This window comes from Zalophus californianus, chromosome 9 (genome assembly GCF_009762305.2).
Source record: "Zalophus californianus isolate mZalCal1 chromosome 9, mZalCal1.pri.v2, whole genome shotgun sequence".
Lineage (NCBI taxonomy): Eukaryota > Metazoa > Chordata > Mammalia > Carnivora > Otariidae > Zalophus > Zalophus californianus.
In genome coordinates this window covers 62,315,355-62,336,003 of record NC_045603.1, presented here as the reverse complement: position 1 = coordinate 62,336,003, position 20,649 = coordinate 62,315,355, and the positions used below count along the sequence as shown (strand labels likewise).

Genomic DNA, 20,649 nt, shown 5'->3' with positions numbered 1-20,649 from the left:
AAGGTGGGAAAGAGACAGGTGGAAAGCAGTACTCCGAGTTCTGTATTACGTGACCCACCATGCCAGGGCTAACACATCATCTTGGACCTCCCGGATGTTGATGCAAGCAGTGATGCTGACGCATTCCCATACCTAACAAAGAGGAAAATCTGACTAGCGTGTTCCTAGGCCAGAAGCTTCACCACAGGGAGGCTACTCTGGAAAGGGTTTTTCCAAGGTATATTTATGTACCTTATTGGGGACGCCGCTTTTGGGAAGGGTTAATGAAAAAAGGAATCAGGAGCTGCTATCGCGATGATCCCCCCCACACTTCACACAGGTTTCTTTCAAAGCACACCAGACAGAGGATGGCTGTCCTGGCCCTAAAGCCCTCCAGAGAGGGGCTCCCTAAGTCAGTGCTCCAGAGCCTAGTGACCCTCTACACGGGTAAGTCCTGTCTTGCATCAAGCTTAAATTCATATCCCTGTGTGCCTCCTACCCCCCAAAAAACTTGAACATCAAGGATAGTGTTGAAAGGGAAAGGAAGTCTCAAATGTGAAGAGAAGCATCCATGCCTGGTCTTGTGGTAGATGTGCAATTATGATCTGATTTTATGCATGAGTGAGATATTAAGTCTGACTCTCTAAACAGTATTCAGAAATTATTTTATTAATTTATAGTTACATTATCAATAAGACCCTCAAATCTTTTCTTTCTGCTTTTATTTATTTTTTTTAAAAAGATTTTATTTATCTATTTGAGAGAGAGAGAGCACAAGCAGGGGAGGAGGGGCAGAGGGAGAGGGAAAAGCAGGCTCCCCGCGGAGCAGGGAGTCCCACGCAGGGCCCGATCCCAGGACCCCGGGATCATGACCTTAGCCAAAGGCAGACACTTAACCAACTGAGCCACCCAGGCACCCCTTCCTTCCCCTTTTAATCACTGCTAGACAAACAGATGTCCTCCCTTTCTATTGGCGTCCCATGAATCCATTTCACATAAATCTTTTGTCTGTTACTCACAGACACTCCTCCCTGAAGGTGTCTCCTGCATCCAGGGGGCTGAGCTATCATGGCAGTGTCTCCGGTTGCCTAGTGGGGTGAGGCTCATTACTGCAGTAGGAGATTATTTTCCCAGAATAATACCCTCCAGAGGAAGGTCATCAATGATTAAGAGGTACCATTCACATGGTACCAAGGTTCTGTGTTGGTAAAGACCCAGAAACACTCATATTGCACCCTAGACTAGTCACAACTGCCTATAAGGTCCTATTTACCTAGAGGAGAAAGCAAAACATAGTGACACTTTATTACAAATTGGAGCCTTGGTTACAAACCCTGAGGTGGAATTCTCACACTCTAGGTTAGACCCTATACATAGCTCCTTACCTAAGCTAGGTTTGCCAGATAGACTAAAAACAAAGCTAGCTTTGCCTCTCTTCCCTAAGCCAAGACCCAGATTGTGATGTTACTGCTGTAAATTAAAGAACGGTGAATCCCAACTATACCCACCCAAACCAGAGGAAAAGAGCAAATGGGTAAGATAGAACAGTATCTGCCCTGTGTCCACCTGCACCCTCATTGCACCTGGCTAGGGGAGAGAGGCCATTCAAATGGAGAGAGAGAGAGAGAGAGAGAGAGAGAGAGAGCACGTGAGCTGGCTCCGCCTTCTCCCCTGGCACCCAGGTTCCAGGCCTCCTGGTTCTCCTCCAGGCTCCCAGGCAGAGAGGAAGGGCTGGCCAAGCCTCCTTTCATGAAGCTCGTTTTTTGTTTTCAGCTTTTTATTGTAGAACATTTCAAACACATAAGAGAGAAGAGAGAATGGTATAATGAACCCCCATGTGCCCATCAACAGTGATCAACACTTTGCCAATTATGTTTCATCTATTTCTCCCCACTAAATTGTTTTATTTTTATGTTTTCTAGATTATTTAAAACCAAATCACCAGTATCATGTCATTTTACCTGTAACTACTTCAGTACGTATCTCTGTTTGATGAGGACATTTTAAGAAACAACTATCATGCCATTAAGAAATCTAACACAATTAACACTGATTCTTTAAATTATCTAATGTTCTGTTCATATTCAACTTTTTGTGATTTTCTTAGCAACATCCTTTTAGAGTTCATTTGTTTGACATAGGGTCCAATCAGGGATTGCATTTGGTTATTATGATCCCATTCTATGACAACTCTCCTTCATTTTTTTTTCCTGTGCCACTGACTTGTAGAAGAGACCAGGCCATTTGTCCTGTAGAATGCTGAGTGACTCTTTTTGTGACTCACCTACCAACTTTCACTCTGGTGCAGTGACTCCAGTCTTAGAGAAAGTGACCCCGTTTGAGAACACTCCTCCTCCTTGGTGTGGGATATCTTGCTCTTGATCCGTCTCATCCTTGGGAAGTGGAGAAGGGTCCCCGAAGTCCTGCCACCAAGTCCTGTTGATTCTACTTCCTTGTTAAGCCCTTGAGTCCATCCACTTCTCCTCATCCCAATCCACTGCCTCCAGTCTTGCCCCACATTCCATTCATTACACCCCTGCCAGAGTGATCCTTCCAGAATGCATGTTTATGTTGTTCTCCTGTTTACAATCCTTCAGTGATATGACATGCCATTAGCATAGAGTTCTAATTCCGTAAAACAGTTTACAAGACTCTTCGGGACTTGGCTTCTCCAGCTTCTCCATCCTCCTCTATTGGCATTGGCTCCTCACACTGTCTTCCAGCCGTATCTCCATCAGCCATGCGCTCTCGCCTCTAGGTGGCGCCCGTGCTAGCCCCTCTGCCTCATCTGGCCGACTCCTGGTCCTTTCTCTGAGTCCCTGCGGAAATGTCCCTCGTCCTATGCCGCCTGGGGCACCCTCACAGCACTGCCTATCTCCTGCACTAGACTGCAGGTCCTGGAGAGAAGAGCTGTGTTGTCTTGCTCACTGCTGCATCTCCAGTATCTGGCACAATGCCTGACACAAGTATCTGCTACTACTTGTCAACTGCATGAATGAATTATTATGCTAATTTCTCAACAGGAAGGTGGGTAGCTGTTCAGAGTAGGAAAGTGCATGTGATGGGGTTTTTTTAATCTAGACTACATATTATACTAAAACTAACAACTTTAATACCTTGAATTGGTTTTGCACATTTCCTCCTAACAGCTCAGGATTTGAAGTTTGAAGCTATTACTTAATGTCACGTTAATTTTTTCGGAACTTCTTATTGAATGGGTGATATGCACACCCAAATTCATTCTTTTCATGCTTGGGATAATCATTCAAATTCACGCCCTTAGCTGCAAATAGAATCTGTGCTGACCCCCGAGAGAGCTCTTGTACTTGGGGTCAAATTGCAGGCGAATTATGTCTTCAGTACAGAACACATTTGAAATGCTTTTCAAATGGGTGCTGTTCAGATACTTACACAGAAGAGGGACAATGTCAGAGGCCTGTCTGCCATGTTTCCACAGGCTCTTTGGGGGCTTGATATTGGACATCAAGCGGAAGGCCCCCTGGTACTGGAGCGACTACCGGGACGCACTCAGCTTACAGTGTTTGGCCTCCTTTCTGTTCCTGTACTGTGCCTGCATGTCACCTGTCATCACCTTTGGGGGATTGCTCGGAGAAGCCACTGAGGGGCGCATAGTAAGGACTTTTAACCACTTCTCTTGGTCCCAAACAAGACTGAAAATATTGTGCTGCCTGCCAAGTCCGCTGAGGGGAAAATCCCCTGGGCTAGGACTGAGGAGATTGGATTCTCTCTACTGAGTTACTGTGGTCTTCCGACTTCATACCAGACAGCAACAGTTTTCCCTTTAGAACAGACTCTCTTCTGCTTGATATCAATTTCAGTAGTTGATTGCCCAGTTGGATTACCTGGTGCTCAAAAGATGGAAAATGATATATCAATGTCTTTCGATATTTAAGGTGACTCTGACTGACGGCTCGTAGTGTGAATGGTATCATTGTGCTTTCTATGTATATTTCAGTACTGAATTGAATCGCTGAAGAACAGGACTTAGTTAAGGAATCATATGTGGTTGGATTTGGGCACCTGAATTATCAAAGTGGTATCCATTTACGGGAGTATTAGATAGTGTGTATTCTTCACTCTTGCTAAGATGAAATACAAGCAAATGGCTTGTCGGGGCACACAAGAGAGCTAAGTCAGGAATGTACAGAAGCCCACATTACTGGTTACAGATGGGCTATGGACTCTGATGATTTCTTTTCCCCCCTCAGAGTGCAATTGAATCCTTGTTTGGAGCCTCCATGACTGGGATTGCCTATTCCTTGTTTGCGGGACAGGCTCTCACCATCCTGGGAAGTACGGGGCCAGTGCTTGTATTTGAAAAGATTTTGTTCAAATTCTGCAAGTAAGACATTTGGTTTTCTGAAAACTCTTACTGGATGTGTTATTGTGTTGTTAGGATTGAATGCCAGGATCCTAGGCGAGTATAAGCAGGCAAATGTTACTCTGGATTGTAAAACCCGAAAGAAGAACATCATTTGGTCTGTTGTCCTGCCCCCCGGGTAGTACCGTACCTAAAATAAAGTCTTAAAGAGCTTTATTAATGTCCCTCAGCCATTATTGAAGTCTTGACTTTTTATCTTTTAAAAAAAAAGTTCCCTAGCCAATTCAGATTCCTCTATTTTTATTTCAAGTCCATTTTTAATTTGGCCTAATATGCCCCCTTCATATTCTGGTTGCTAGTGATGGTAGGGACTTGGCAGTGCCCTTGTTTCCCTACTTTTCCTATGAAATCTTTTCTTCATTTTGCATTAGGAGTAGGAACATGTGGAACAAGGGCGAGCTCCTTTTTCCTTGCTGCAAGAATAAGATCCGAATCACGTTGGCCAGTAACGGCAGAAATGGGTGACGGGCAATTCCTTCCTTCTCCGCTTCCCACGTCCTTGCTGTGGCAAATACCAGCTGCGGAGCAGATCTTTTGTCACAGCTGTCCCTGGGCAACATTTAGGAGGGAAGGACTGTTAGAATTAGGGATAAACTAGGTCACAATACTTGAATGGGTACTATGAGATGAACTAACCACATTTCTGACCCTTTGTCTTGTAATTCATCCATCCATACTTTCTGATGAACCTTGGTCTTGTTTCAGAGACTACGCTCTTTCATACCTCTCCCTGCGAGCTTGTATTGGACTGTGGACCGCCTTCCTGTGTATTGTCCTTGTGGCGACTGATGCCAGTTCCCTTGTCTGTTACATTACCCGCTTCACAGAAGAAGCGTTTGCCTCCCTGATTTGCATTATTTTCATCTATGAAGCCATAGAAAAGCTGATTCACCTGGCAGAGACCTACCCCATCCACATGCACAGCCAGCTGGACCACCTTAGCCTGTATTAGTAAGTATGCTTTCTGCTTTGTCTTTTTTTTTTTTTTTTTTTTTAATTGAGCAGAAGGCCTGAGTTTATTGGCTGGATACAGTGTACCAGGCAGTACTTGTAGTTTGTGTTAAGGAAGAAGGAAGGGTCTTGGCCCCTCTCACTGGGAAATAGGGCTCAGGTGGGGATGTGGAGACCTGGGGGAGATGCCCGAGAGGAGAACAGTTAGGAGTGATGATGGAGAGGATGGATTAAGAGTGAAACTCAGGGCATATGAGAACTGCTTTCCAGAGCATGGCTTTTGGTTCAGCCATGAGACAAAAATAGGCTGCAAAGGGAGCGGGAAGAGTTCAAGTGAGTTGTTGGGAGGGACTTCTTTTTGCAAGGATTTGTGAGTCCCTGGACCATGTTATGAAGATTCTCTGCAAGTATGTATAGGCTACTCTTAGGTATCATTAGGTAGAGATATAATAGTAATTCCTTAGAGTTCCATGGGCCTCTTACTTTGTTTCCTAACAATCTAATAATCTATTTACTTACCTAGGGATTTCAACCCAAGAGACCATTTTCTTCACATGTTTAATACAGTTTGGATCAGCTGGAAATGAAACCCAGTATTTGGCTGTGTTTTCAACCATCTAGGAGAGTCTGGCCCTATAAAACATTTCTTCTCTGGAATTGTATTCTCCAAATTATGACTAAAGATCCTCAACCTTTAGCTCTATCCATCAAGTTCCCTCCCTGCTGGCTGTACATTTCTGATGAGGAGGGTCTGGTTGTGAAGCGAACAATTTCAACCTGAAACTGTCTGAGCAGAGAGAGCAGACTGCATGGAGGTGTCTGTCACCTAGCCACAGACACACTTCTGTAGATTTTGCTTATCCATTTATTAACCTTTTGAAGGTCCGAATTCATAAAAAATTTGTTAGAATTTTGAAATTATTTTATTACAAAATAACAACCATTAGGAGGTATGATTTTTAAAGCCTTGTGGATTGCCGATGGGTATTGGGATAAGGTTCATTCTTTGACCTTTTTAAAAATATATTCAGGGGCGCCTGGGTGGCTCAGTCATTGGGCATCTGCTTTCGGCTCAGGTCATGAGCCCTGCTCTGCGGGAAGCCTGCTTCTCCCTCTCCCACTGCCCCTGCTTGTGTTCCCTCTTTCACTGTGTCTCTGTCAAATAAACAAATAAAATCTTTTAAAAAAATCATATAGTCATTTAAAAATATTTGTTGAGAACCTACTATGTGCCAGGCACTGTTTTAGGCCCTTGAAACATAAGGCATGACAGACGAAGGATCTACCTTCCTGAGGCTTATATCCCAGTGGGAGAAGACAGACAAACGTAAGCAGCCCTGGACTGAGTAGACTTTGGATCAGGACACTGGAATTCTGTGTTAATAAAGCTCAAGATGGTATTTTTCTTAGTTGCATTCCACTGTTGGAGCTGTGAAGCTAGAACTCTCCAACTCTTTAAATGATTTTATGTTAGTATGTGTTGAACTGATTTTTAAATTTTTTAATTAATTACTTAATTTTTAAAAAGATTTTATTTATTTGAGAGAGAGAGGGTGGGAGGGAGAGAGAAAACACAAGTTGGGGGAAGGGCAGAGGGAGAGGGAGAAGCAGACGCCTCCCTTACCTGGGGCTCCATCTGAAGACCCGGGGATCATGACCTGAGCTGAAGGCAGACGCTTAACTGACTGAGCCACCCAGGCGCCCCTGGAACTGATTTTTTAAGAGCTGTTTAGGTTCACAGCAAAATTGAGCAGAAGATGCAGAGAGTTCCCATCTACCCTCTGCTCCCACACATGTGCAGTCTCCTCTGCTGTCACCATCCCATATACCAGAGTGGTAAGTTTGTTGCAACCATTGAATTTACATTGATACATCATTATCACCCAAAGTCCATAGTTTATGTTAGGGTTCACTCGGTATTATACATTCTGTGGGTTTTGATGAATCTATAATGACATATCCACTATTATAGTATCATACAGAATAGTTTCACTGCCTTAAAAATCCTCTGTGCTCTGCCTACTCATCCCTTGCTAACACTCCAACCCCTGGCAACCACTGATCTTTTTTAGCATCTACATAGTTGCACCTTTCCCCCAATGTCATATAGTTGTAATCATGCAGTATATAGGCTTTTCAGACTGGTTTTGTTCACGTAGAATTATCTCCCTAAAGGTCTTTTATGTCTTTTAATGCCTTGATAGTTTGTTTCTTTTTAGTGCTGAATAATAGTCCATTGTCTAGGTATTCTGTAGCTCATCCATTCACCTACTAAAGGACATCTTCATTGCTTCCAAGTTTGGAATTGATTTTTTTTAAGGTTTATTTATTTATTTTAGAGAGAGAGAGAGAGAGAAAGAGAGCATGGGTTGGGGTGGAGGAGCAAAGGGAGAGGGAGAGAGAGAGTCCCAAGTAGACTCTGTGCTGAGTGTGGATCCATGACCCCGAGATCACAACCTGAGCAGAAACCAAGAGTCTGACGTTCAACCAGCTGCGCCATCCAGGCACACCTGGAATTGATTTTTTATACTTAAATATAGGACTTTATAGCTTTCCCAATTACTTTTCATTTTGTCGGTTTCCTCCTATTACAATCTGTTGAGATCTTTTTGTATTTTAATTTTGTGATACTAGATGGTTAGAAGGCATGCTTATTAAATTTACAGATGATACAAAGTTGGTGGGAATGGCTATGTAGTTGTGTATACTGGAAGCCAGTTCAAGCATGAAGCATTTTGGGACTGGGAGGTAACATGGTGGCCAGTAGGACAAGTCTGATCTGGTCTGGTTAGATGAAAGAGGAGGCTACTGTGGTGGGATATTACCAGGAATAATGCAGTGCAGAGCTTGCATCACAATTCCAGGAGACTCTGATTTTTATTTTTTATTTTTTTAAAGCGTTTATTTATTTGACAGAGAAAGAGCACAAGCCGGGGGAGTGGCAGGCAGGGGGAGAGAAGCAGGCTCCCCACTGAGTGAGGAGCCCCATACCCAGGGATCATGATCTGAGCCGAAGGCAAACATTCACCCGACTGAGCCACCCAAGCATCTCGAGACTCTGATTTTTAGAGCAAGAATGTGACGGGATATAGGGAGCAAGAGGGAGATAGCCAGGCTTGGAGGAGACTGTTGAGAGCCGACTAGGGTATCAGGTCCTCCTTGCTCTGTAGATTGAATTTCGAGGGAAGGGCCTGAGAGAAAGAAACTAAGCAGGAAACCACCAGGGCTCATTGTGGGCACATGAGGCACTGAGCTTGGTTGTCGGCACAACTTAATTCAAGGCCCACATGCTGATTTGTGTCTGTCTTTAGTAATGGCTGACTGAAAAATAAGGATGTGGTTGGGTTTACGCATGGGCCTCAAGCAACAGGACCAATCTCAGGGATCTGAAGCAGGCAAAGGAGCAACAAGGCAGGCTCTGACAGAGCCTTTAGCCCAGTCATGGCTAAAAGTATTTAAAGATTTTATTTATTACTTATTTGCCAGAAAGAGAGAGAGAGCACGCACACAAGCAGGGGGTAGCGGCAGGCAGAGGGAGAAGCAGGCTCCCTGATGTGGGACTGGATCTCAGGACCCTGGGACCATGACCTGGGCCGAAGGCAGACACTTAACCGACTGAGCCACCCAGGCGTCCCATGGCTAAAAGCATTAATGGAGTACTTGGCTGCTTTCTTCAGGAATCTTTTTCCTTTTCCCCTTAGCTGCAGGTGTACTCTCCCAGAAAACCCCAACAATCATACCCTACAGTACTGGAAGGACCACAATATCGTGACGACAGAAGTCCACTGGGCCAACCTGACCGTTAGTGTAAGTCTGGGAGCTGCGTTACGGCACTGTGACTGCCAGGGGGAAGCTCGGTAGCCCTTCTGCAAGGTCTGGCATTTTCAAAAAGAAAGTTCTTTTTTATTTAAACGGTTCTTACTGACCCTTTCCGCCCCCCTTCAGAAGTTGTCTTGTATATAAAGGGAAAAGAAGATTGTTTTCCTCTTCTCTCGCCGGCGACCCCGTGCTAGGGATATGTGGGCATGACACCAGGCAGGGCGGGGGGCACGCCCAGATGCAGTGAGGCTTAAAGAACATTCAGACTGGGAAGTGCTCTGTCATATAAACACTACACATTGCCAGGGCCCTCCCAGAACTGCATGCTTGCTTGGGACCATCCTGGCTTCATTTCCAAAAGTGCCTAGGGATGAGAAGTCGTTGCCATGCTTGGAAGGGGCCGGTGTAAGCGGGAGCACCACGCTGCATGGAGGTCGGGCGGACGCGGCTGGCGGCCTGCACTCCCCACGCACCCCCGGCCACTGCCGGGTGACAGCGAGCGGTGGGCTTCAAAGGCCAGAGCTGTCGATTCCCTTGTGCCTGCCTCTTGTCACCCAGAATGCTTGTTCCTCCAGGAATGCCAGGAGATGCATGGAGAGTTCACGGGATCTGCGTGTGGCCATCATGGGCCCTATACTCCTGACGTGCTCTTTTGGTCCTGCATTCTCTTCTTCACCACCTTCATCCTCTCGAGCACCTTAAAGACATTTAAGACAAGCCGCTACTTCCCAACCAGAGTAGGTAGCATGCTCACACATTGCTTTTGCATTAGATTTCTAACGTAACAGAATTGGTTCTCAGCCTCCACGCTGCCTGCTGGGTGGAGTGGCAGGTGGCAAAAGCTCCACATGTCCCGGTAAGCCACACTATGGCATTCTCTTCTTCCAGTGTCTGGCAACCTTTCATCAATGTGTGGTATGGAATGAGGCATTAATACTTAAAAATTTTGTTTAAAAGTGCCAGGTGATGGGTGCCTTGCTGGCTCATTCAATAGAGCATGCGACTCTTTTTTTTTTGTTTTTAACTAGGTTCCACGCCCAGCGTGGAGCGCAACCAAGGGCTTGAACTCACAACCCTGAGATCAAGACCTGAGCTAAGATCAAGAGTCAGATACCTAACTAACTCTAGCCACATTAGGGGTAGAGATTACTTAAAAAAAAAAAGTTCAGGTGGTTTAAGGTGGTTCTCTAAAAGCTATTAACTCTCATTTCCAGAATGCTGTTAAGTTTCATTTCCAGAATACTGGGACTTGTAGCATACAATAGCTAGAGCTGGCTCCTAGATATAGTAAATTGGGATGATCACTTTGGATGCATAGGGGACCCCAAAGTCTCTTCCCAGGGATGGCTCTTGTGGCAGCTTGTGAAATCACCGGTCACATTGACAGCAGCGGCCTGAGTTGGTTTGCATGACTGTTTGAAGCCTCAACGATCTTTCCTGATGCAGATGGCAGATGCCCTGTTTTAGCAGGGCAGAATTAGAGGCTGGGTGTAGAGTGGCTAAAAGGGGCCACTTTTGCTTTGAAAGGGGGTTCAAATGAGGAGAAATGGTGGTTTTTCTGTAACTGAGGGTTCAATCAGGTGCGTTTGCAGAGCAGGAAGTCCGAATGGGTGGGGAGCTCAGTTGATTAGATATTTACGGTACACACATGCATGACTAAAACACATTCTTAGATTTCAGTGAGACTACATGGTAGTTAAGGGAAACACGTATCAAATAAGTTCTGGGTCATTGTTTCTGGTCTGGACAAATAGTTAATAAGTGGCGGTTCTCTACTAGCTATTCGCCCAGGCCTAGGTTAAGTGCTAGTGGGGATATAAAAGAAGTTTTTTTTTAATTTTTATTTTATTTTATTTTTTTAAAGATTTTATTTATTTATTTGACAGAGAGAGACACAGTGAGAGAGGGAACACAAGCAGGGGGAGTGGGAGAGGGAGAAGCAGGCTTCCCGCTGAGCAGGGAGCCCAATGTGGGGCTTGATCCCAGGACCCTGGGATCATGACCTGAGCTGAAGGCAGACACTTAACAACTGAGCCACCCAGGCGCCCCTAAAAGAAGTTTTTTTTTTTTTTAAAGATTTTATTTATTCATTTGAGAGAAAAAGTGAGCACAGGAGCAGGGGGAGGGGCAGAGGGAGAAGCAGACTCCCAGCTGAGCAGGCAGCCTGACCTGGGGCTCGATCCCAGGACCCTGGGATCATGACCTGAGCCAAAGGCAGACATTTAACCGACTGAGTCATCCAGGCACCCCAAAGGAAGTTTAGAATATGGTTTCTGCCATCATTTAGGAAGGGGAAACATATGAAGCATACAGGTCCATATAAGACAGCAGTATAGAGTTGGGTGTCAGGGCCATAGAAGTTCAGAGGGGAGAGGGCCACTGGACCCCAGGCTGGTCCCCCCAGATGAACCCAAAATGGCTCATGATGGTGGGAGCAGGTACAGGTGCAGAGAATTTGGTTCAGGTTCAGGGAGCCGGAAACCTCAGGTTTCAAAGGAAAGCAAAGTCAGGTTAAGATATATTTTGGCTTAGATATATTTTGCTCGATCTCTGTTGAAGTTCAGATTAAGGCAGGCACTGGGCAATTTAGAGGCATTGTATTTTATTAAAGCCACACTAAACTATAAAGCCCTCTGGGGCACAAAATGGTGAGAAGTGCTATAGAGAAAATGAAGCAGGGAAGGAGTAGAGGAGGTGCCGGAGTGGAGGGTGGTGTCATCAGAGATGACCTCAAGGAGAAGGTGATACATGCGTGAACATAAAGGGGGTGAGGGAACTACCCGAGAGGTTACCTGGAGAAAAAGCTTTCCAGGTCTCTGAGCAAGCACAGAGACCCTGAGGTGGGAGTGAGTTTGGCACATGTAAGAAACAAGACAGTGGTCTGTGTGGCTGGAGCAGAGTGAGTGAGCAGAGAAGCCCTAGAAGCTGGGTTCAGGGAGGTGATGACTGCAGTGTGGGGGCCTCAGAGGCCAAGGCCTTTTGGGTGTTCACCTCAGTGAAATGAGGCACCATTTTAGGGTTTTCATGGAGGAGTGACCTGATCCAACTTCTGTTTTCAATGACCAGTCTGGCAACTTTCAAGAAGGTCAGAGCAAGGTCTTTATTTTTTTATTTTTTTTAAAATTTATTTATTTGAGAGAGAGAGAGAGAGAGAGCATAAGAAGCAGACTCCCAGAGGGGAGGGGGGTGGGGGGATGGGTTAGCCTGGTGATGGGTATTAAGGAGGGCGCGTTCTGCGTGGAGCACTGGGTGTTATGCACAAACAATGAATCATGGAACACTACATCAAGAACTAATGATGTAATGTATGGTGATTAACGTAACAATAAAAAAATTAAAAAAAAAAAAGACTCCCCATTGAGTGGGGAGCCTGATGCAGGGCTCAATCCCGGGACTCCGGGATTGTGACCTGAGCCGAAGGCAGCCACTTAACTGACTGAGCCACCCAGGCTCCCCAAGGGCAGAGCAAGGTTAAGGGTCTGCTGTACTTACCAGGACAAGAGCTGATGGTGAACTTGATCAGGATAGAAACAGTGGAGGTGGTGACAGGTGCTCAGATCCGGGATGGATTATGAAGGTGGAGCCAACAGGACTCGTGTGCAGGTAGATGAGGTGTTGGACATGAGGGAGAAGAGGAGTTGATGCTGCTGCCAAGGTTCTTGGCTGGCACAAATGGACCTTGGCTGGTCGCAGAAAATCTCATTCCAAGTTCTCAGAACTCTTGCCTATACCTGGGCATGAGTGCTCCAAACAGAACTCTTCACAGTCAGGGTGGTGACATGAGAGTTTGTTGGATAGATCCTTCTCCCCCATCATATCCACACTTTTGAGGTATTAACTTGGGCATGTTAACATATTCCTGTTGTTGAAATATGCTTATATTAATTCAATTATAAAATGAAAGCATGCTTCTGAGGACTTTTAAAACTTTTATAATACTAAATTCTTTTCTACTGCATTTAACCTAATAAAACACTTTTCCAATCCTTTCTCATGCCAGGTACGCTCCATGGTGAGTGACTTTGCTGTCTTCCTCACTATCTTCACAATGGTGATCATTGACTTTTTGATTGGAGTCCCATCACCAAAACTTCAAGTTCCCAGTGTGTTCAAGGTAAACAACTTTCAGGGCACATGGTGCCCTCACGTGGTTTCCTAGAATCTGCCCCCAAGTTAATCTCAAAGGCCTTACCATACCCGAATCCTGTGTTCTGCAGTGCCCTCCATCTGCACTTTGCTCCTCATTCCTTACCTTTTAGAAGAGCAAACTCTTCAGGCTTGGCTGAATTCAAGCCCGAAAAGTCCGAGAACAGAACCCTAAAGTGGTTTAATGAATGAAAAGTTACAATTTAAAACAATGGAATGCCCATGTTTACTTAAATACATACCACATTTGGTGGAAATGTGGGGTCCCTGGAACAAGTATGGTTAACAGCTCTTTCATGGAGCATCAACTCTCTAAGGGCACCGGAAGGGATAAAGAAGCTGGATTAGGACTTGGCCCCTGTCCTCAAGGATCTTGCCATGTGAAGAGGTGAGTGGGCCAGGGGGCTTTACCCACAGTGTAGCGTTCCTGCCAGAGTAATCAGGACAGCTCTTCAGCCCTATTTCATTGTTTCTTTGTGTAACTCTCTATAATCTGTTAATATATTGCCCAAAATACATTTACCCCAAAGATACAAATGTAGTGATCTGAAGGGGCACATGCACCCCAATGTTTATAGCAGCGATGTCCACAATAGCCAAACTATGGAAAGAGCCTAGATGTCCATCAACAGATGAATGGATAAAGAAGATGTGGTATATATACACAGTGGAATATTATGCAGCCATCAAAAAATGAAATCTTGCCATTTGCAATGACGTGGATAGAACTAGACGGTGTTATGCTAAGGGAAATAGGTCAATCAGAGAAAGACAAGTATCATATGATCTCACTAACATGAGGAATTTGAGAAACAAGACAGAGGATCATAGGGGAAAGCAGGGGAAAATGAAACAAGACAAAACCGGAGAGGGAGACGAACCATAAGAGACTCTTTAATCTCAGGAAACAAACTGAGGGTTGTTGGAGTGGAGGGGAGACGAAGGGATGGGGTGGCTGGGTGATGGACCTTAGGGAGGGTAGGTACTGTGGTGAGCGCTTTGAATTGTGTAAGACTGATGAATCACAGACCTGTACCCCTGAAACAAATAATACATTATATGTTAATAAAAAAAATTAAAAAAAATTTTTGCCCAAAATATATACAAAAAAGTCAAACAAATGATCATATGGGGGACTCTAGATCTGTTTCATTTGAGGGGCACTGAGTAACACAGAGGATGGGAAGCTGAGCTCGGTTCCACAGGCCCCACAAGAGCAGAGGGGAGGGAAAGCCTGGGGGTCCTCAGTGCCCTGAGAAGAATCCTACAACGAGAAGGCAGGAGAGTCTGGGGAGGAGAAGGAAGATGGGAATAAAGGCAGTCCTTGACTTATAAACATCCCTGTACCATGCGCCTTTGTCTTCCCTTTCTTTTTCTCTCCCTCCCTGAAATAGGCCTGGTTAAAAATATCTTTTTCCATATTGCCTGAAAAATTTTAATTTTATTTTGTTAAATGCACTGCAATGCCATCAGTTAGAAATTTGTGGATTAAAAAACACCCTCTTTAAAAATATAATTCCTCCAAGAATATGTCATTTTCACCTTTGTTTGAATGAGTGCAGTCAGCTTTTTCTCTAATACCTGGCTGAGGTCAACCCTCCAGGAGGAATGGATTTTGTGTAAAAATAAGTAATTTGAGAACATTAAGTAGTCCTTGGAAAGGTTCCCTGATGGGTAGGCTTAAGATAGTCAGAAGGTACTGAATTTCTGGGACATCTGGGAAGAAGGCCTCTGGGAGGTGGGAGGGGGATAAGGGAAAATGGGAGAATGTCAAGGAAAATGTTGCTCATTGGCAGGCCTCGCCTTCAGGAAGCAGAGAAGAAATTTTCTTCCTTCTTTCCTTCCCTATTATGTCACATGGTCCCTGGTGATTAAGACCCAGTCCGAAGGCCGGTACTATTACTAGTGTGTTAATGTCAGTTGGAGGTTTTTTTTGTTTTTTTTTAAGATTTAAAAAAAATTTACTCATTTGAGCGAGAGAGTGTGAGGGAGTGAGAGCACTAGCAGGGGGTGGTGGTCAGAGGGGAGGGGGAGCAGGGAGCTTGATCCCAGGACCCCGGGACCGTGACCTGAGCTGAAGGCAGACGCTTGATCGACTGAGCCACCCAGGCGCCCCATGTAGGTCAGAGTTTAGTAAATTTTTGTGTTGACCTGAGAATTTAACTATCACTTAAAACATTGTTCCTAAGGAGACATGGATTCTATAAACTTTCAGAACTTAACCCATTCATAATTTGGGATTTGTTGGCATTATTGATCAGTCTTTGAATCCTAGAGTTGTGACCAATATGGACCCAACTACTTTGGATGTAACAGTCTTTGCTTTGTTCATTGAGTTTGGGTTAATTCTGGGCCACTTTGTATCCCTGGCCTTTTATCTTCCATTACTACTTGCCAAACAAGGGGAGCTTTTCTTCCCCAGAGTATCCTGGAGGGGGTTTGAGGATCTAGGAGAGTTTAGGTATGTCATTAACACTCAGACAAGATTTATGAACAGTAGTGGTCTTACAGTGGTATTGGAGAGGGTCCTAGACCTAACAAGGCCCCAAGTTCAGTAGTCTTGGGCTCTTCTCTCAAGTCTCTAGTACCTGGGCTCCTGTTTCACATGCTTTCATCCCTGGACTAATACAATCTAAGCCCATGAGATTCCAAGCAACTGGCTCTACTCTGCTTTTATTTGTGCTGTAGACATACATTATAGGCTTCTGGAGGGGAGCAGTCCAAAATCTGGAGGAGGCTAGTCAAAATTATTTATATTTGCCTTAATTATAATTGTATTAAAATTCTTTTTTGACAACAGATTTTGTTATTTTACTTGGGCTAATGTTCAGATAAATTTTTTTCTCTGTATGTGGGTTTGGAGAGTAGGGGAAGGAAGTGAAGGATTAATGAATATTTCACAGGAAGTTGATAATCGAGGATCGACTCAAAGGGAATGTGGAATAAGGGCATAGATTTCTTAAGGAGTTGCTCTATTTCATGACTTTTTTTTTTTTTAATATTTTATTTCCTTGAGAAAGAGAAAGCAAGTGAGACAGAGAACACGAGCAGGGGGAGCGGCAGGCAGAGGGAGAGGGAGAAGCAGACTCCCTGCTGAGCAGGGAGCCCAAAGTGGGGCTCGATCCGAGGACCCCGGGACCATGACCTGAACTGAAGGCAGATGCTTAACCGACTGAGCCACCCAGGCACCTCGCATGACTTTTTCTTTTTTAAAGGATTCTCATTTAAGAATAAAAATAATGTGGATATTGTGATTCAGTTTGATCTATTTTGCCCTAATGACTATAGTTAAAATACAAAAATAAAACTTTGCTTTTTCCCCCTGTAGCCAACAAGGGATGACCGAGGGTGGATTATTAGTCCCATTGGCCCCAATCCCTGGTGGACTGTGATAGCTGCAATTATCCCAGCTCTTCTCTGCACTATCTTAATATTCATGGACCAGCAGATCACAGCTGTCATCATTAACAGGAAGGAACACAAGCTCAAGGTAACAAAAGTTCTGACCTAGAAGGACAAATGGCAGCCTGTTACTTTTTTTTTTTTTTTTTTAAGGTAAGCCCTTTTGGACCAGGAACGATAGAACCTGGATTAAAAACAGTCATGGAAGGAGCTCATAAAGGGTTTTCAGGGGTTTCCAATCCCTCCATTAGTGACAAAGATTGGTTTGGAGATGAAACCAGAGTAAAGCATGATGGAATGATGTGAATGAAGGGAGCTTGTACTCCATTACCGTCCTTGCAAACCTGTGGGGAAGGTGGGTGGGCACAATTCCTTGTGGTCCCTACACAGGCTTATCTTTCTGAGGTTCAGTTCAGGGCTTGGGCCACTGTTTCCAAGAGTCCGATATTCTCCCACTGGTGTCCATTACTGGGGTTTCCAGACTGAACCTTGGGCCCAAGGATTCTAAGGAGATAGGGTTGATTCCAGCACATTTCCTAGTGAGAGGCTTCATGCCTTCATCTCTGCTCTTTCCTTATATAGAGTAGGCAAATCCATTTTGTCAAGGATCTGGGAGTGTTTGTAAGAAGCCATTTATCTCCAACTCCTGTATTGTCTACCATCTAGACACTAGGACGATCAAGATGTGGCTTGGCCTCTGGTTACTCGGCCAAGAAAAGATGAATCTTTGAATGTATGAGATTCCGGGTGAGATCTGAGGGCACTCGAATAAAAAATGGATATGGCACGTATGGGATAGGCTAAGGGTTCTTTTCTTTGTTTTTTTTTTTTTCCTCTTTCTCTGTTCCCTCCAAACCAGGAGGGGCTGGAAGACTCGTCTGGGATCCCTGGACCCCTTCTTCCTTACCCATATACCCCTTCCTGCTTTGGGACTGAGACTCTTAGCTCACTGTTCTATGCCCCACTACAGCCAGCCCACGGGTGGTGACAGATACTCTGTTTCCCCACAGAAAGGTTGTGGTTACCACCTGGACCTGCTGATGGTGGCCATCATGCTGGGTGTCTGCTCCGTCATGGGCCTGCCCTGGTTTGTGGCTGCAACTGTCCTGTCCATCACACACGTGAACAGCCTCAAACTAGAATCTGAGTGCTCTGCTCCTGGAGAACAACCCAAGTTCTTGGGCATCCGAGAACAGAGAGTGACAGGCCTTATGATCTTTGTGCTGATGGGCTGCTCAGTCTTCATGACAGCCATATTAAAGGTAACCATTCATTCACACATTAGATAAATATTTAGTGCCTGATTTGTGTCAGGAATTCTGTTAGGTACTGGGAATACAGTGATACACCAAAGAGATAGGTGTAGAGATTACTTAAAAATATAATCTTAAAAAAAGAAAAAGAGGGGTGCCTAGGTGGCTTAGTTGGTTAAGCTTTTGACTCTTGATCTCAGCTTGGGATCTTGGATTCAGGCCCCGCATTGGGCTCCACTCTGGGCATGGAGCCTACTTAAAAAAAAAAAAAAAAAATGAAAGAAAGAGGAGGAGGGAGGGAAGGGCAAAAAAAAAAAAAAAAAAGAAACAAACATGATAATTATAGAATATGAAAATGATGAAAGGAAATATATAGTGTTCTATGGTGCCTTAGAGAATTAAGGGAGTGCTGTTTTAGTTAGTATGGTCAGAGAAGGCTTCTACAGAGATGGTATTTAAGATGAGATGGAGCCAGCCATGCCACGGATGGAGGGAGCCAGCATGGGGAAAGGGAGAATAGCAATCTAGTCAGGCCCTGAGATCGGAAAGAGTGATATGTGTTCTAAGAAGTATGAGGGCCATGTGGCTCAAGGGTATTGTGTCAAGGCAAGAGCACGTAGGGGCAGATCATGCAGGGCCTTGTTGACTCTGGTAAAGTTAACCTTTGAAGGGTTAACTTTCAGGCAAAGGACATGATCCATTTAATATTTTTATTTTTACTTATTTTTTTAAAGATTATTTGAGAGAGAGAGAGAACAAGCAGTGGGGAGGGGCAGAGGGGGAGAGAGAGAGAGAGGGAGAAGCAGACTCCCTGCTGAGCAGGAAGCCTGATGCGGGGCTCGATCCCAGGACCTAGAGACCATGACCCGAGCCGAAGGCAGACGCTCAACCGACCTAGCCACCCAGGCGCCCCTCCATTTAGTATTTTTTTAAAGACCATTCTGGCCAATGTCTAGAGAATAAGTTTTTAGGGTTGGGAAAAATAGAGGCAGAGTTGCTAGTGAGGCTATTATAAGTAGGAGATGCTGGTGACTTGGGTAGGGAAGGGATGGAGAAAAGGCATGACTTCTGTATATCTTGGAGGCAGACCCAAAGTCTTGCTGATTGACTGGACGTGGAATGGAGTGTGGAAAATGGAAAAATCAAAATGCCTGCTAGGTTTCTGATTTGACCATCTGGGTGGAGAGTACTGACATTTAAGATGGAGAAGACTGCTTGAAGGAGGAAGTGATTTTGTGAGAGGTGGTAGGGCTATGGTCAGATTTTGGGTGAGATATCCAGGAGGCAACTGTGTGAAGAAGCTAGAGGAAGGTTCTGGATTAAAAATATAAATGTGGGAGTCAACAGCACTTAGTGGTACAGCCATGGGAGTAGATAAGATCACTCAGGGAGAAGGGTAGATATAAAAGAGAAGTAGGCCCAGAGGCAAGAGCGGAGTCTAAGGAGCTCCAATATTTAGAAGTCGGGTAGAGGAGGAGATAGCAACAGAGACCCAGGAGGAGCTGCCAGAGAGGTAGGAGGGAAACCAGGAGGGTGTGGTATCAGGAAAGCCACGTGAGGGGAATGTTTTCAGAAAGAGGGATTGGTTAGAATCTGTCTAGAAAGATAAAGACTAAACCAACCCATTGGATTTGGCAACATGGGGGCCTAACGGGACTCAACAAGAACAGATTCCATGGAACGATAGGGCTGAAGTTGAATTACAGGGAAGTGAAGAGCAAATAGGAGGTGAGAAGTAAAAGAGATCGTGAGCAGACAGCTCTTTCAAGAGATTTTTCTGTGAAATGGAACAGAAAATGGGCAGTGGCTGGTGTGAGATGTGGGGTTAAAAGAGGATTTTTGGAAAGATGGAAGATACCTTGAATGTGAGAAAAAGATATTTGGTTTTGTAGGTGTAAGGTTTGCATCTGGGAAAAATGGGGTGAAAAGGAAAGCTCTATGGCTGTATCGCCAAGCCCCATTACTTGGCTCCCTTGCCTCCTTTCTCCTTCTTTTGGTGAATCTTCAACCACCCCAGCTTGCATTGTGAGTGCTATTTAAGGGTGACAGTTGAGAGAAATGGTAAAAGATTTGAAACCATCTTCCTGGCCCCTTACTTTCCACCCAGTCCACCTCTCCTCATGCCCCCTCCCCCCCTTCTACTCTCTGTCCCCAGCCTGGTCCCCACTCCCACCTCTGGTCTAGCTGCCATTTGGAGGAGCCCAAAGGTTGCTGCTCGTCCAGGAAGGTAACCACAAAGGCATGGCCTGTGGGCAATCACCGGGCCTTCCTAGAACTGGCTCAGAAGGCTTCTTTCAGGAAGCCATTCTGTAGTTCTACGAGCAAGGTTAACACCAAACTAAGATGTCTACTCACGCTACAGTTGAAACAGCATAAAATCCAGTGGGGATTTTTCTAGTTCTGAGAGGAATTATGTTTGGGAATGTTCTTTAGCTTCAGAATAAAAGCAAGTCAAGTTTAGTCTTTAGCTGTAAGACTTCCCTTGCCTTCATTCCAAAGGCCTCATTTCCCTACCTCATCGAGTTGCCCTGCAGATTACTGATGAAATGTGATAGGTGTGTATGTATATTCAAGGGCAGTTAATGATGTTGATATTTCTCCCCAAATCATTCCCTCTCTGATACCTCCCTATTCCTGCCTCTAAGTCTCTGGTTAGCAGAAAGTAAACTTTTTAGTCCATGTTAAAACATGCCAAAT

At 44.8% G+C, this 20,649-nt stretch overlaps 1 protein-coding gene across 6 annotated transcripts in view; it reads left to right on the top strand.

Annotated features, from left to right (window-relative positions):
• SLC4A8 (solute carrier family 4 member 8) overlaps window positions 1-20,649 on the top strand; it is a 73,251-nt gene that overhangs the window by 33,338 nt on the left and 19,264 nt on the right. For 5 of the 6 annotated variants that reach the window (XM_027593338.2, XM_027593337.2, XM_027593339.2 and 2 more), the window contains 8 exons: window positions 3,437-3,611; window positions 4,209-4,342; window positions 5,087-5,332; window positions 9,034-9,139; window positions 9,727-9,888; window positions 13,152-13,265; window positions 16,626-16,787; window positions 17,710-17,961. In XM_027593338.2, coding sequence (XP_027449139.1) covers window positions 3,437-3,611; window positions 4,209-4,342; window positions 5,087-5,332; window positions 9,034-9,139; window positions 9,727-9,888; window positions 13,152-13,265; window positions 16,626-16,787; window positions 17,710-17,961 — 1,351 coding nt within the window. The remainder of the gene's footprint in view (window positions 1-3,436; window positions 3,612-4,208; window positions 4,343-5,086; window positions 5,333-9,033; window positions 9,140-9,726; window positions 9,889-13,151; window positions 13,266-16,625; window positions 16,788-17,709; window positions 17,962-20,649) is intronic. The other variant, XM_027593336.2, reaches the window with a different exon arrangement.